Source organism: Mustela putorius, unplaced genomic scaffold (assembly GCF_011764305.1).
Source record: "Mustela putorius furo isolate JIRA1106 unplaced genomic scaffold, ASM1176430v1.1 tig00003863_pilon_pilon_pilon, whole genome shotgun sequence".
Taxonomy (NCBI): domain Eukaryota; kingdom Metazoa; phylum Chordata; class Mammalia; order Carnivora; family Mustelidae; genus Mustela; species Mustela putorius.
The window spans coordinates 23,345,156-23,360,385 of NW_025422015.1; the positions used below are offsets into that span (position 1 = coordinate 23,345,156).

General features: G+C 38.2%; 1 protein-coding gene across 8 annotated transcripts in view; it reads right to left on the reverse strand.

The window, feature by feature from the left end:
* Nucleotides 1–15,230, reverse strand: part of L3MBTL3 (L3MBTL histone methyl-lysine binding protein 3) — a 110,743-nt gene that overhangs the window by 58,858 nt on the left and 36,655 nt on the right. For all 8 annotated transcript variants that reach the window (XM_004740187.3, XM_004740185.3, XM_045066374.1 and 5 more), the window contains 4 exons: nucleotides 14,532–14,636; nucleotides 12,682–12,817; nucleotides 10,659–10,750; nucleotides 7,997–8,148 (listed from right to left, as the gene is read on the reverse strand). In XM_004740187.3, the coding sequence (XP_004740244.1) occupies nucleotides 7,997–8,148; nucleotides 10,659–10,750; nucleotides 12,682–12,817; nucleotides 14,532–14,636 (485 nt within the window). The remainder of the gene's footprint in view (nucleotides 1–7,996; nucleotides 8,149–10,658; nucleotides 10,751–12,681; nucleotides 12,818–14,531; nucleotides 14,637–15,230) is intronic.

Here is a 15,230-nt window from a genome sequence, read left to right on the forward strand (position 1 = left end):
AGCCCCAATTTTTAGTGTGGATATTTCTCAGAATTATTTCAGTGAAATATACCTTTAAATTTATAGTTAAAGGTTACCTTTCTCTTCTTTTATTCACTTGTTATCCCCTACCACCCTTCCCCACACCAGTACTTCTCTTAATCTATGTATTAGGGTTATGTATATATGTGTATGTCATTATTTTAGAAATCTGAAAACAAAACAAACACTGCTAGGTCAATGCTAAGTCCATACAAAACTGGTATTATCTTACAATGATATAATTTCATAAAATATATTTTAATATATAATTCCTTAAAATACATTCTGTTGTGGGAATATACACTGGTGTAGCCACTGTGGAAAACAATATGGACATTCCTAAAAAAATTAAAAGCAGGGTGCTTGGGTGGCTCAGTGGGTTAAGCCTCTGCCTTCAGTTCAGGTCATGATCCCAGGGTCCTGGGATTGAGCCCCGAGTCGGGCTCTCTGCTCAGCAGGCAGCCTGCTTCCTCACCACCCCCACCTGTCTCTCTGTCTACTTGTGATCTCTCTCTCTCTCAAATACATAAATAACGTCTTTAAAAAAAATTAAAAACAGAAATATCATATGATCCAGTAAATCACTCTTGGGTATTTACCCAAAGAATACAAAAACACTATACGGGTACACTTATGTTTATCACAGCATTATTTACAATAGTCAAATTATGGAAGCAGCCCAAGTGTCCAACAATTGATGAATGGATAAAGATATGGTAAATATATATAATGGAATATTATTAAGCCATAAAGAGTTAAATTATCCCATTTGCAACAATATGGATAGAGCTAAAGAGTGTAATGCTAAGCAAAGTAAGTCAAATTTGAGAGACAAATGCCACATTTCACTCCTATGTGGAATTTAAGGGAAAAAAAGGGGGGGGGAGGGAAACCAAAAAACACTCTTAACTATAGAGCACAAACTTATAGTTTCCAGAGGGGAGGTGGGTGGGGGGCATAGGGGAACCAGGTGAAGGGGATTAGGGATACACTTTTCTTGATGACCCCTGAGTAATGTGTGTAATTGCTGAATCACTGCATTGTATACCTGAAACTAATATAACACTGTATGTTAACTACACTGGAAATGAATAAAATAAAAACATTGTTATAAATTATATAAACAAGGCTATAAAACTCTATTTCCAGATACTCTACTCTTTACTTAGACACTCATTTGGTTATGGATTATTACTGATTATGTATTGCCTCTATTTCAGAGAAATTCTTATTTTATTTTAGAGAAAGGCAATAATTCACATAGCGCTCATGAAAAATAATAAAAAGAAAACATATACAACATTTGTCTAATTTCTTTCTTCCCAATCTAATACAGCTAGCAAATAGTTTTTTTTTTTTTTTTTTTTTTTTTTTTTTTTTTTTTTTTTTTTTTTATTTTTTATTTATTTGTCAGAGAGAGTGAGCGAGAGCGAGCACAGGCAGACAGAGTGGAAAGCAGAGTCAGACGGAGAAGCAGGCTCCCCGCGGAGCAAGGAGCCCGACACGGGACTCGATCCCAGGACTCCGGGATCACGACCCGAGCCGAAGGCAGCTGCCCAACCAACTGAGCCACCCAGGCGTCCCGCAAATAGTTTTTATAATTACCTGCCAGGCTCATGGTGATTACAGTAAGAACTTCAACATTACTAATTCTTTCGATTTTATTGCATTTCTCTATAAACTGCAATTAAGAAAAATACTATGGTATATCTCAGCGATACATTCCTGTACTACTCGAATCTTATGTAAGGTTTTAATGCTGCCTAAATACAGATCAAAGTTACCATTTAAAATCAACAGGAAACCATCTCAGTAGAGAAAACAGAAATGGCCCTGTTTTCATCTATTGTACTCACACTCTGCCCATCAGCCAACACTTCATTGAGAAGGAAGTTGGAAGCCTGTGAAATCCTTTCTGCTACTACTACTGTCAAAGAAGTCATCTCTTAGTCCCATCTAGTGTTCAAAAGCAGAAACGGAACCAGAAAGAAATGTAATTATAGACGAATGACTGATGGTGAGATGTTTGAGCTGTTGATCATTGTACCCCCCCCTCCTTCGTTCTTTTGGGTTTCTAAAAAATCATCAAGGAAGTCCATGTCAAACACTTTTTTAAGTCCATTTCAGGGGCACCTGGGTGGCTTAGCTGGTGAAGTGTTGGTGAAGGGTCCCGACTCTTGATTTCAGTTCAGGTTATGATCTCAGGGTCATGAGACGGAGCCTGTGTTGGGTTCTGTACTTAGTGGGGAGTCTTCTTGGGGGATTCTCTCTCTGCCCCTCCCCCTACTTGCACAAAGTCATGTGCTCTCTCAAAAATAAATAAATAAATCTCAATAAAAAAAAAAAGTCCATTTCATAAGCGAGTGAAAATTATTCATGAAGACTCCTAAGATCCAGTCAGACCTCGACAGGTAGACTTCGAAAAGGTCAGAATCCAAAGAAATCACTCACGAAAAACTTATGTTAATATAATGATAAAGAGAGTAGATGCTAAGATATTGATTTTATGAAAACAGAAAGAGGTTAAGAGATTTCACCAAGACTTTCAGGTGAAAAGAAAGAGATACTGGTTTTCTCAAATCACAGCCAAAAGCTCAACAAAATGCATGCGCTCCGGACTCTGCAAATCTAGGCAGAGAGTCAAACAAGAACATTTCAAGATGCTCACTTAAGGAAAATACTAAAGTCTTCATTTCAAGCAATAATGGTCCAGATTCTTTGAAGAAATACATACCACTTGGCCTTGCCTACTCCCTGAATTCAGAGCATGATGACTCCCTTTATTTCCCAGAATCCTGCTTTCCTGGTTTGGGTCTGCGCCAATTCTCAGGGGCCTCCATTACTCTGTGTTTCACTACTAAACCCCAAACATCATCAGGCTGAGTTAAGTAGTTCTTTTCATCCCTAATTCATTTCCAAGCCCATTCCCCATAGCAGCTGTTTTTAATATTATTAATTTGCTTTAAGCTTAAAACGTGATTTTTCACTAAAAGTGAAACTTGGGAAAGAGAAAGGAGATGCCACATCATTATGTTTCTCTCAAATTTTCCCATCATTTCTTCATCTTCTCCAGGCTGACGGGGAAGGGAGCTCCTTTCTCCCCCAGGTTAGCTCTTCTTATAGGACCACAGTCTCAGATACCTTCCTCATGGTGGCCTCATTTCTTCAGCCTGAAAACTAAGCTCAAAACTCTTTTTGTGCAGGGAACCCTACCCTGACTGTTGACTGCCCCCACCCCCAACACCCCATAATCCGTTTTCACCTCCAGGACCTACCTTCTCTGCCTGAAGTCCCTTGTAGCCATCTCTTTAACCTTCTGCAAACTGGTTTCTGCTTCTTAAACTTTTATTTTAATCCTCACAACACCCATGAGGTACATATTATTATCCCTTTTGCAAAGGGAGCAGCTAAAGCTTAGACACGAGTAAAGTCACTTACTAAACAGATGGGCTGCCATTCCCCAAACATACCTCTGTTTGCTCGCCTGGGCCTAAACATAAGCACATGCTTTCCTTGGCCAGGAATATTCCATCCCAACATTCAAGAGCTGATTCCTATCATCCTTCATGGTCCAGCTCAAATCCCAGATCCTCCAGGAAACCTTCCCCAAGATCCCTCCATTCAATCAGTCAGTCCTTCCCCTACCCACCACCTTAAATAGCAAGTGGTTGGTTCTAAAAACTAAGCACAAACCATGTACCGTGCAACCTGTGGTTTGTGCCCCTCCCCAGACCCTGAGCCCCTCAGGAAAGAAATGCAGAGCTACCTAGGTTCCTTTCATCTCTGTAACTGTGACCACCATCAACCCATGCTTCTCAAATGATGACAAACCTGTTAACTTTGACACTGCTCTCAGAAATGGACAACATGCTGTAAACTTTTCAACATTACTTTGGGGAGATAAAAGAGAGCCACCTTTAAACAAACAAACAAACCAAAAAAACCCCAACCCCCAAAAAACAATAACAAAGTTTGAAGTACACTTAGAGACAATGGCCCTAGCCCCCTGTTTGTTCTAATTCACTAACTTGACTCTTCTTTTTCATAGATCTGCTTGTTGATTTTTTCTTGCCCTGCCTCAACTGGGAAACCAGACTGAAATTCAGGGACAGCTGAAGCTGCAGTCTCAATTATGACAGCTTTTCTACTCAATAATCAGTGAAGTCCTACTGTGCCTTCCTAGTTCCCAAAAGACCAGACCACAAGAAAATAACTTTTCTTAAAAGGAAGGTTCCTTGGCGATTCACAGACCTGTACCCCTGGGGCTAATAAACATTATATGTTAATATAAAAAAAGGAAGGTTCCTTGCTAGTGCCTGGGGGAAGGGAGGGGAGGCTCCTTCACACCAGCGCTCTGCTGAGGAGCCCAGTCTCCAGGCAGTGGAAGACTGGGCACTGCTCTGGGAGGACAACGGCACCCTCACCTTGATGGTGATGCTCCCCAACTTTCAAGTCCTTCCTAGTTCTACTATTCCAAGCTACTTAGGATTACTAATAAGTCTAATGACTGTCAAGGGGATAGAATTAAGCTGCTAGCAATTACCAGAATAATAAAAGCACATGGGAAACCCAGAGGTAAAGCAAATTTTATTCTAACATAAACTATTTCCCCTTTAGTAAAAACTACTTCAACTCTGCATACATTTTCAGTTTTCCTCTTTGGAAGGAAGAAACATTTCATTGCATTTGTATTACTACAAACATAGACAGATTTATATACTTGACCCCTTGAATAATACATGTTTGAACTGCATGGGTCCACTTGTATGGACCCTGATTGTCTGATTTTTTTCCAATATATACAGTACTATAAATGTGTTTTCTCTTCCTTATGATTTTCTTAATAATATTTTCTTATCTCTAGCTTTCTTTATTAGAAGAAAACAGTATATAACACTCAAAGCATGCAAAATACAAATTCACCAACTGGCTATGTGATCAGTAAGGCTTCTAGTCAACAGCAGGCTCTTAAGTTTTTGGAGAGTCAAAAGTTACACACAAATTTGTGACTGTACTGGGGGTGAGGACTCCTGCCCCCTACACTGTTCAAGGGTCAACGATACATGTTGTCCAACTCCCACTAAGGTAAAAAAAAGATGTAAGATCACTATTCAATCCAAATGGGAAAAAAATCTCATTTCCAAACCATTTTAAATTCAGAAAGCAATCTTATTTGTAACCTCAATTATATACCTAAACAAGTAATTTATACAGATAAAACCCATCCCAAAATTCAAAGATCAAAGAACATAATATTTAATAAAACTGGAGAAATTCCAATGCATTTAAGCAATTTTCAATGTGCCATAATTGCATACTGAGAAAGAGAACACACTGTACTCCTAGTCTGACAATGAACAGAATATGATTTCATGTCAACAGTTAAAAGTATAAGTAAATCCTCAAAGTACATTTTGTCCTAAAAATAATTAGTCTGTGCTCATAAAAACACAAAAATCAGTGTTAAAAAAAAATCTTTTTTCTCTGCTGTTTCTAAAAAAAGAACCCAGTATCTTTCCTATTCCCTAGGCATTTGGCATCAAAGAAAAATGAATGTGACAAAGTCTTCTAGGCTTTTCATTAATTTTTTCTAGAAGAACATTTTTAAAGGAAACACATCTTATGACAACTTAACACTTTTAAAACTCTCTAATACTTCTAAGACCACAAAAAATAATAAACATTTACCCATTTTGTTTAAATCAGACAAAAACTAAAAATAAAAATCACCCTAAATGAATCAGAACTTTAAAAACAAAAAGCACTCATTTTAACAAATTTTAATAAGTGCTTTAAAGTATCACTTATTTTTAAAAATATTTATTTAAATAATCTATATACCCAACATGGGGCTCAAACTCATGACCTTGAGATCAAGAGTCACAAGTTCTTCTGACTGAGCCAGCCAGGCGCCCCTGAAGTATCACTTTATTAATGGATCTGGTCATCACTCTGCTACTGTCACCATCAGAGCACATCAAACACAGCAAGGAAGAAACACACTTGACCTCAGAACAGATTTGTGGTGTTACTCAATTTAATTTAAATTTAATTTAATTTAAATGTTTTCTCATCAATTCCCTCACTCAAGTTAGGTACAGATAATTTTGAATGAAACAGAAACCACAAATTAGTAAGAAATATGAGGAACAGATGAACATGGTAAGCAATATGAGAATTCAATCAACAAGTCCAGACTGTGGGAGACTCAACAGGACAAGCACCTCCGTTTCTTCAATAAAAGTTACAAGGGGTAGAGAAGGAGAGGAATAGGAATCTATAAAGAAAGAGATCAGGAGAAACATCAAAACAATCATGAAGAGTACACCTCATTTGGATTTAAAACCATCAAGTCTAAAAAAAAGGAAAAAAAAAACACACAAAAAACCACAAAACTAAGATAATTGGGAAGAATGTTTAAGTATGTCAATAGCAAAATGGCATTTATAACAATGAATCTGGAGAAAAAGAATCCCTATCTTTAAAAGACACACACTGAAATATACACTAATGAAATGCTATGCTATATGAAATTTGCTTCAAAATAATCCTGAGGGGCGCCTGGGTGGCCCAGTGGGTTAGAGCCTCTACCTTCAGCTCGGGTCGTGATCCCAGGATCTGGGTATCGAGCCCCGCATCGGGCTCTCTGCTCAGCAGAGGGCCTGCTTCCCTTCTCCTCTCTCTCTCTCTCTGCCTCTCTGCCTACTTGTAACCTCTGTCAAATAAATAAATAAAATCTTTAAAAAAGGAAAAAAAAAAGAATCCTGAAGTTGGGATTTCAGCAGAAGGAATACAGAGAAAACAAGAGTGAATCTTAAGTTGATAATTTTTGATGCTGCAAAGTGGCTGCAGACAGGTCACTATTATTCTACTTTTGTATAGGCTTAAAATGGTCTATATTTCAAAAATTTTTATTGCAAACAGAATGAAAAGATAAGCTATGGGGAAAATTATCCTTTGCAGAAAAAAGCTGGGGAAAAACACATTGAAAATATTCAAAAGTACAAGACTCTGTGTGGTGTAATAATGGAACTGCTTGTCTACCCTTAAAAGAAATTCTGTAAAAAACACATGTAATGTATAACAGGAAGCGTTTAAAAAGTATGAATAGCAAATGGATTCAATGGCTCTCCTTTTTAAAACATTGTAAGTAAAACTGGTCTCTAAGAATCCAATTTGAGGAGTAATGGAAATGATTGACAACTCAGCTGAATTTTTAAATGTATGCATACTGAAAAGTCAGGTCAGGAAACAAGCTTTCCTGAAACACAGCAACACCTATATAAATTAGTATTCAATTGATACTGTAACACTGGCCGTATTTTAAAAAGATATGTTCTCATTGCCAGTGTTCTAGGAAGGAATTACGTACTTCAGAAATGACCTTCACAAGGAAACTGAATTGTAATGATCAATAAACTTGAATTAGGTATGGAAATCACTATTTCAACTGCTTAATCAAAATATAATGGCTTTATTAGAATTACAGGTATATGATTTTCTAATATGTTGCTCCTACTACTTTATGTAGTATGTCCCAAAACTCTAAGGATTAAGAATATTCCTCAATTAATATATTTGTATTTGGCAATTAAAAATGGTTGAATTAGTTACTGAGAATAAAAATATGAAGGAAAATTATTTTCTCAGAAAATGACAGAGGACACCCAGGATAAGGGGGAAGCATGCATCTCTGGGCACTCCCACATGAACATGTGTTGGATGGGGGGTAAACCACACTTCCACAGCAGGAATGAGTGAAAATACAAGTCATGAAGTTGAATTGAAGGATACTATCTAGAAATACGTGCCATATGAAATAGGTACAAAATTAAAAATCTGAAATGGCAAAGAATGGGACAAAGCACTGCTATTTTTTTTAGTCATGAGCTTTGCATTAGTATTGTTTCCATGCACCTGGTGGCCTTGAACACACCCATCACAGACAGCACACAGCAACGGAAAAGGGTCTCACCAATAGTCATAGCTCTCGTCCCAGTTGTCAAAATGTACCAGGAAACGATTGTCCACCATATCTGTTACCGTAGCAACACAGATGAATGCAGGATTCTTTTTGTCTACAGCTTCGAGCTTCATTCCAACTCGAAAGCCTGATGGGATCACTGTCTACGAAACACACAGATTTAATTAGAGATAAGCAGACACTTAACAGCGAGATTTGTACCCTCTCTACACCTCCCCGCTGAAGGCCTTGGCGTTCGTCAGCCGCCTTCACACTATTTAAAGAGCATGTACTGGTTTTCAAGCAGGGTCGCTTTCCAACAAGCAGCAATGATAAAACAATGTCCTGTTGGTACACCCAAGTCACTAGGCGGATATCTGGACCTTCAGACCAAAATACTCATAACCTCACAGAGTTTAATCAATTTCAGTATGTGTTCTGGGACCCTAGATAGACAATTCCACTAGTTAGGCAAGTTTAATTCACCATACAGTTCCCTTTTTGTTTTTCTTGTTCTTGATTACAGACTTAATCAAGAAAACTATTTCACACAAAATATGCACTTAATCAAGTTAAAAATGTGTATGAGTCAGTCCAAGTTCACTCCCATTTCTGAAGCGATCTCTCTAAAGAGTACTCTACTGAAAGTAGGTCATCTTCAGACATGAAAAGCTGCAAGTTATTACAACTTTTACCTAACACTACAGATATTATTCACAAAAGCAGCAAAACAAACGGCTGAACACACATGGCCATTCAAAATGATTTTTAATGTAACGAACAACAAACATGATCAGCCATCTGGGATATGGAACCAAGACAAAACAGCTCAATAAGATTTAGTGCCTGAGGTGCACTAAAATATAAACATTCCTTAGGATCTTGTGTGAGGAAAATTATCCTAACTTGGAGAGATGCACTGGGATATCAGTTATGCCAATCATAACACCCCAAGTCATTTCTGCCCTTCTTAAAAAAATCCTCTGCCCAGACTTAATCACAGAGATAACTATTCTACTTACTTTAAGCAAAACAACTGTTATCTCTCATTTTACTGTAACTATCCAGCTCTCATTACAGAAGTGTAGATAACATATATCTGAAAATGCTAGCATATGTCCTAGATGAATAGAAGGAGCATGAATTAATGGTACACAGATACCCTGACGATACGTTTAAGTCCTGAAATTATTTACCAGGGCTCTGACCACAAATATTTGCATATTCTGAGGTAGAAGAATTCAGGGATAGGAAAGTTAACTGCATCTTGGAGATCAAACCCATTGCTCAAGATTAAGCTGTATGCCAGCACTGCACAGAATTTAAGATGACGGTTCAAGGCAGTTAATCAAATCCCCGACTGAACGCATCCTCAGAGAACCAGACAGGGATTAGGAATCTTGGAGCAGGCTGCTGAATTTTCCACCTAACTGACCTCCCTCCCTTGTCTTGACAGAGAATACCTACTGACAACATGGTATTTACATTTTGGTAATTAAGCTCTCCTCTCAATTAAGAGATTTTTAAAAAAATGATCTGGCTCATTAGCTCTATTAGTTACCTAAACACATGCACGCACACACACGCACACACACAGCTCTCTTCAGTTCTCTAATTCAACCTGGCCTATGTTCAATTCGATCAGAGACTTGTTTAGCCATCAGACCAATGCCTGGAACAACTGGTTAAAACCATTTCACAAACAGAAGGTATTTGGATCGGGTGAGAAAGTTTCTACCCCGTCCTAATATTCATTTCCATTTGGAGGGAACCCCATTACTGAAATATTATTGTCTCTCTCTACATTCTCACTCACTGTTACCTGACTGGTGAATCTGGAAGAAGGAAGTGGTCCCACTCACAAAAGCAAACTGGTCTACAGGGCATGGAATTTCCACCCCTCTACAGGCTTGTTCTGTCCCTGTGGGGTGTAGGTCTGCCCCCAATCCAGTGCTCCTGGGCTTGGGGGATGGGGCAGAAGGGCCAGTACATCGTAATTCGAGGTCTCAGAATCCACGAGCGCATTTGTCAACAGATAGAGGCCATGCATGTACTCCAACTGAGCTCTTAACTGTTAGATGGTATTCTGGCTTTCCACCTGCCTGCTCTCTGTTAATTCCAGTTAGATGAGAACGGGGCCAAGGAAGAGGAGTGTAACATGTTGGGTTTCCTCAGGGATGCAACAGGGAACGCAGCGTGGAAAGTGGGAACACAAGTCAAAAATATGGGAAATACATACACATCCAGACTTTGCTTCTGTTACACGGCAAGAGGAAGCTACTCGCTAGAAGGAAGGTGAATCACTGTCCCTAAGCATGCAAATCCCAACAGGGCTACCCTCATTTCACTGCACAAATCCCATGTGAACAGCACGCCAAGCATGGACACTAGCAATAAAATATCCCAATTTAATTTTTTATGTACTTTTACTGTAAATTCACCAGGGTTTCCTTCCTGTGTTGCCTTCCACCCTTCAATAAAACACAGTAACCATGATTTGGCTATAAAATATGTATTCATGATAATTTTAAGCTAATTTTAAAGTTTAACTAAGAGTGCTTTATTTACCAAAACAATAAAATTTACTATAGTCTCTAGGTATCACTTTTAGTTTATCCTGTGAAACATCAAAAGTCACTTCCCTTGAAAGGAAAAGTATTTTGGATGTACTTACTATATTCTGATTTTCAAACAATGACTTGGGAGCAGCTTGAGCTCTGCATGTCTTAAGATAGGTCTGCCAATTAAATTCTTCTTCTTTATAACCTTGGATAAGCACATATACACAGACTGAGCAAAATGTAAAAATGTTTCATACCTAATTTTCCATTCCCACTTTTAGCTATACCTCCAACGTGCTGAAATCGAACAATCGATTTTTTTAAAAAGACAAAATTTAACTCATAATTCATAACTATGGATTGTCTTACACAGGCTGTATTTATTTCCAACAAATTGTATTATTTTTCCAACTCTGAACGAATGATAAAGGATATAAATAAAAGGTAATAAATATGTATTGTACTCTGGTCTGCTTATTACCAGGCTATTTCTATCAGTATTTAAGTATAACTGCTCCACAGTCAACGAGTGAGCGGGGGAGTCAAAATCTTTATTTTCCCCTCACCTGTTCTATTTTGGGAAACTCACTTGCAGGAACAAGTTGGAAACTGGAGAAAACAGTAATAAAACAGATAAAATCTTCTTAGTCTATCACCACAAGAATGACAATTCAAGATTTATGAAGAAAGGATGTTGGCAAATTATAATAATGGAAATGTCCTTGCCTTCATGCTCACAATTTCACATTTAATGTTGTTGAAGCCAACATTTCCTTTAAAAAGGAAATTGAGCATTTTATTTTATTGGCTCATGTGCTCTCTTCTACCTCCATTAAAGTCCAGAAGGCAGCACGAAAAGAACAGCGAATAACTCCCCACATATAGGAGGTCAATTTATATAAAGGCTTGCAGATTCTCTTTTTCTCCCTCATTTTTTTCTACGTGTTTTTGTTTAATCCTTCAGTCATCTGAAAATACCATTCTGCCATTAATTTTTCACTTAAAAACCAAAGGATGGCTAGCCCATGAAAAAACGAGAGCCCTGAAACAGGCCAAAAATACCACACTGGTCTCCTGGATCTTTGACACCAAGTAAGCAATACTGAATGAAACAGTTGAAAAGGAAAGAAACAAGATATTATGAAATACACTAGAGATGGACTGGAAAAAGATGGTTATCTGTTATTCTTGGATCTTTAGGTAAAAATGAAACAGGCAAAATCACTGGCAGACTGTAGTATAGAGAACTCAGGAACAAAAAAGTAATTGCTATTAATTCAACCTCCACTCAAACCAGCATTTAGGGCTACATTCTCCCTCCCTATCTCCTAAAATATTAAGATTCGTGAATTCACTGCATAATGTCTAGAGATTTTCTATATAATGAAATATGAGTAAGTAAACTTATTCATGTCAACAGGTTAGAACTAAATTTTCAAACGTGTTTTTTCAAGGATCTAAATACTCGACCCTGAATAATACAGGTTTGCACAGTATGGGTCCACTTACTCAAATCTTATCTTCCTTATGATTTTCTTAATAACGTTTCCTTTTCTCTAGCTTACTTTATGGTAAAAAGATAGTATATAATCTATGTAACATACAAAACTTGTGTTAATTTGACTATTTATATTACCAGTAAAGTTTCTGGTCAACAGCAGGCTATTAGTAATTACGTTTTTAGCGAGTCAAAAGTTACACGTGGATTTTCAACTGTGCTGGGAGATGGTGGCCCTAACCACCTCGTTATTCAAGAGTCAGCTGTGTGTGTGGGGAGGGGGAGGGTGGGGAAGGATGGGTGTGTGTATGAAAGAAATCTGTCACTGAAATTTGTATTCAAAATTAAGTATCAATCCAATGTTATTTTATAACATTTATAAGTACATGAACATAGTTCAATGTTCATTGTTATTTTATAACATTTATAAGTACATGAACATAGCTTATCATTAAAAAGGATTCTACTTTCTACACTTCTTTCATTTTAATGAACATATTTTTCTTCATAAACAATAAGCTTGAAATTAGGGTCTACCTGAATCATAATAAAGTCTGAATTCTTAAAAATTCCAAATCACGGTATAAGGAAAGAAGATTTTACAGCATTTAAAATATGAAACAAAAAAGGGACAATACCTTTGGGAGGATGGAGTTTATGGCCAGTCTTCTCACACCACCCCACTGGGTGAATATCCAGAGCATCTGCATTTACCCAGAAATCGTAGCAATCAGAGTAGCCGTCAAAGTGCAATTTTATTCGGTATCCACAAACCTGAAATAGGTAAGGCAGGCTCACTGACTAGAAAAACAGAAAGAAATCCAAAATACCCAGAATATCTCTGTACAAAACTTGTTTACAAAATAAAACAAAATCTATTGATTTTGGTACACAAATAAACATGGACAGTCAGTGTGACATAGTCTATGTTCATCAAAGTGCCCTTATGACCAGCCATAAAAGCAAGTGCACTAAATGACAAAATCTAAAGGCAAGGGCCTTCTCTGGAAGGAACTGAGCTGCCGTGCTTTGGCATTCTTCCCAGTTATATTAGAAGTGCAAAGATACTACGCGAAGACTGATTTTCCCACATATCCATGCCCTCTCTTCGTTCTTTATATTGCACCAGCATACATCAGCAAGGAGGGCCAGCAGGGACAGAGCCAGCCCCTCACAGGGCACGCAGCCCCAGCAGAGTCCCAGGGTGACGCCCCACTGTCCGCTGCCTGAATGCTGGCTCTCGGCCTTTGCAGAGCGCTGCAGACTGTGAGCGCCGGCCAAGGCTGGTACACAGAGGGAGGTCTACAGCTTCTCCTCTCTACCAATAGCTGCGTTGGGAGAAAGCCAGAAAAGCCTTCCTCAACTCATACTTAGCAGAGACAGGTTCCCTGGAACGCCAGTAAGAACTCACTTTATGTAACGCGTGCTGAATGCTGAGGCCACGCAACTGTCTAGAGAGTTGCTCTTGGGGAAGTTCTGAGTTAAAATTTCACAGGGGTTGAGGAGGCCTCAGCTGCGTCACTCTCTGCCTTGGGCTCTCAGATAGAAGTCCAGCCTCTCAATCCCTTGGCCTCTAGCACAGCAGATGTGTTCAGGTGGGAGCACACAACACAGTAGACCTCTAAACACTCCAGGAGCACCTGCTCTGCAGAAGCCGGTCAAGAAGCTTGAGGCAAGAGCGCAGAGCTGGGACCACTAACCATTCTCGAATAACAAGGGAGATGCTTATTTACTGCCATGGAAAGTCCTTTGGAACATACAGTTAAAATCCAAGTGGCAATAAATTCTAAGAAATGCTCTCCATAATATACTAGTATACTAGTGTATTATGTGTATAATATACTACTATAATATACTAGACTAAAATAAATATATAAATAGACTAGAACAATTTTTCTCAAAAAATTTCATAGAGGTACCTTGAAATACTAAAAGATATATAAATATCTGTTGGTCTAGTTCTTTTTCTCTCTTTTTTTTTTGAAGATTTTATTTATTTATTTGAGATAGAGAAAGAACAAGTCGGGGGAGAAGGGTAGAGGGAGAAGCAGACTCCCCACTGAACAGGGAGCCTGGATGCAGGACTCCATTCCATGACTCTGGGATAATGACCTGAGCCAAAGGCAGACATAGGACTGACTGGGCCACCAGCCCTCCACCCCCCGTTGGTCTGGTTCCTATGTTAAAGAACCAAGTATGACCAAAGCGATGGAGTCAGAAGGACCTGGGGTCAAATCCTGCTTCTACTACTTTGAAGCTGTGTGGCCTTGTAAACATCACTTAAGCTCTCTGAGCCTCAGTTCCTTTATCTACAGAACAGGAATGAAAACACATGAACTGCATAGGATTCTTATAAAGATTCAGTGAGTTAATACACAAAACAAGAAGTATAATGCCCGGTATCAGCACTCCAAATGGAACCTTTTCCCGTTATTAAAACCCCATAATCACCATCTTATTGCAAAAGTAAAGACAAGGCAAGGCTTACCTCAGCCACAGTGAGGACACAGTACACAGACTGATGTTCAGGATCCACACCTTCTAATTTCATGCCAACTTTAAACCCATTTTTGTTATATGGAAAGGATTGATACTAAAATGCAAAATGACACTGGTTTTAGTATTTTGTCCGAAGAGCCCAATTAAAATGTGACTAATCACCACTCTTAAATAAAGACTAATGAAACAGCTAAGTCCTTCAGAGCCCTGTCCTCTAGGTCCCAGATTTGCCTCTCCCCGTAATAAGTGATTACTGCTACCAATTCTTCCATCCCCTTCCCAGAAAATGTATGTGCCAATAAGCAGTAGATATACAGATCCTGTCCTCCCCATCTTCAACCAAATAATAACATGCCACACACACTCGGTGAGATGTTCTTTTTTTTTTTTTTAACTTAGTTTGGAAGGATTCCATCATTCCATCATGATTCCCTTCATCGTTTTTTTTTCTTCATCATTCTTTTATATCAATTATTAGTTAATTAATATATTAATCTTATTTTTTTCCATAAGTTGCTCTCTATTAGAGGACACAGTATTAAGATATATGTTAATATGTGACAGATATACACCTCATTACTTGACCTTTTTATAGTCTTTGATAATTTTCCACTGAATTATTTGGTAGTCCTTTTCTTTAGGATTTTTAAGAATTACTTGGCGTTTCTAGTGCTCTTACAGTGTCAAT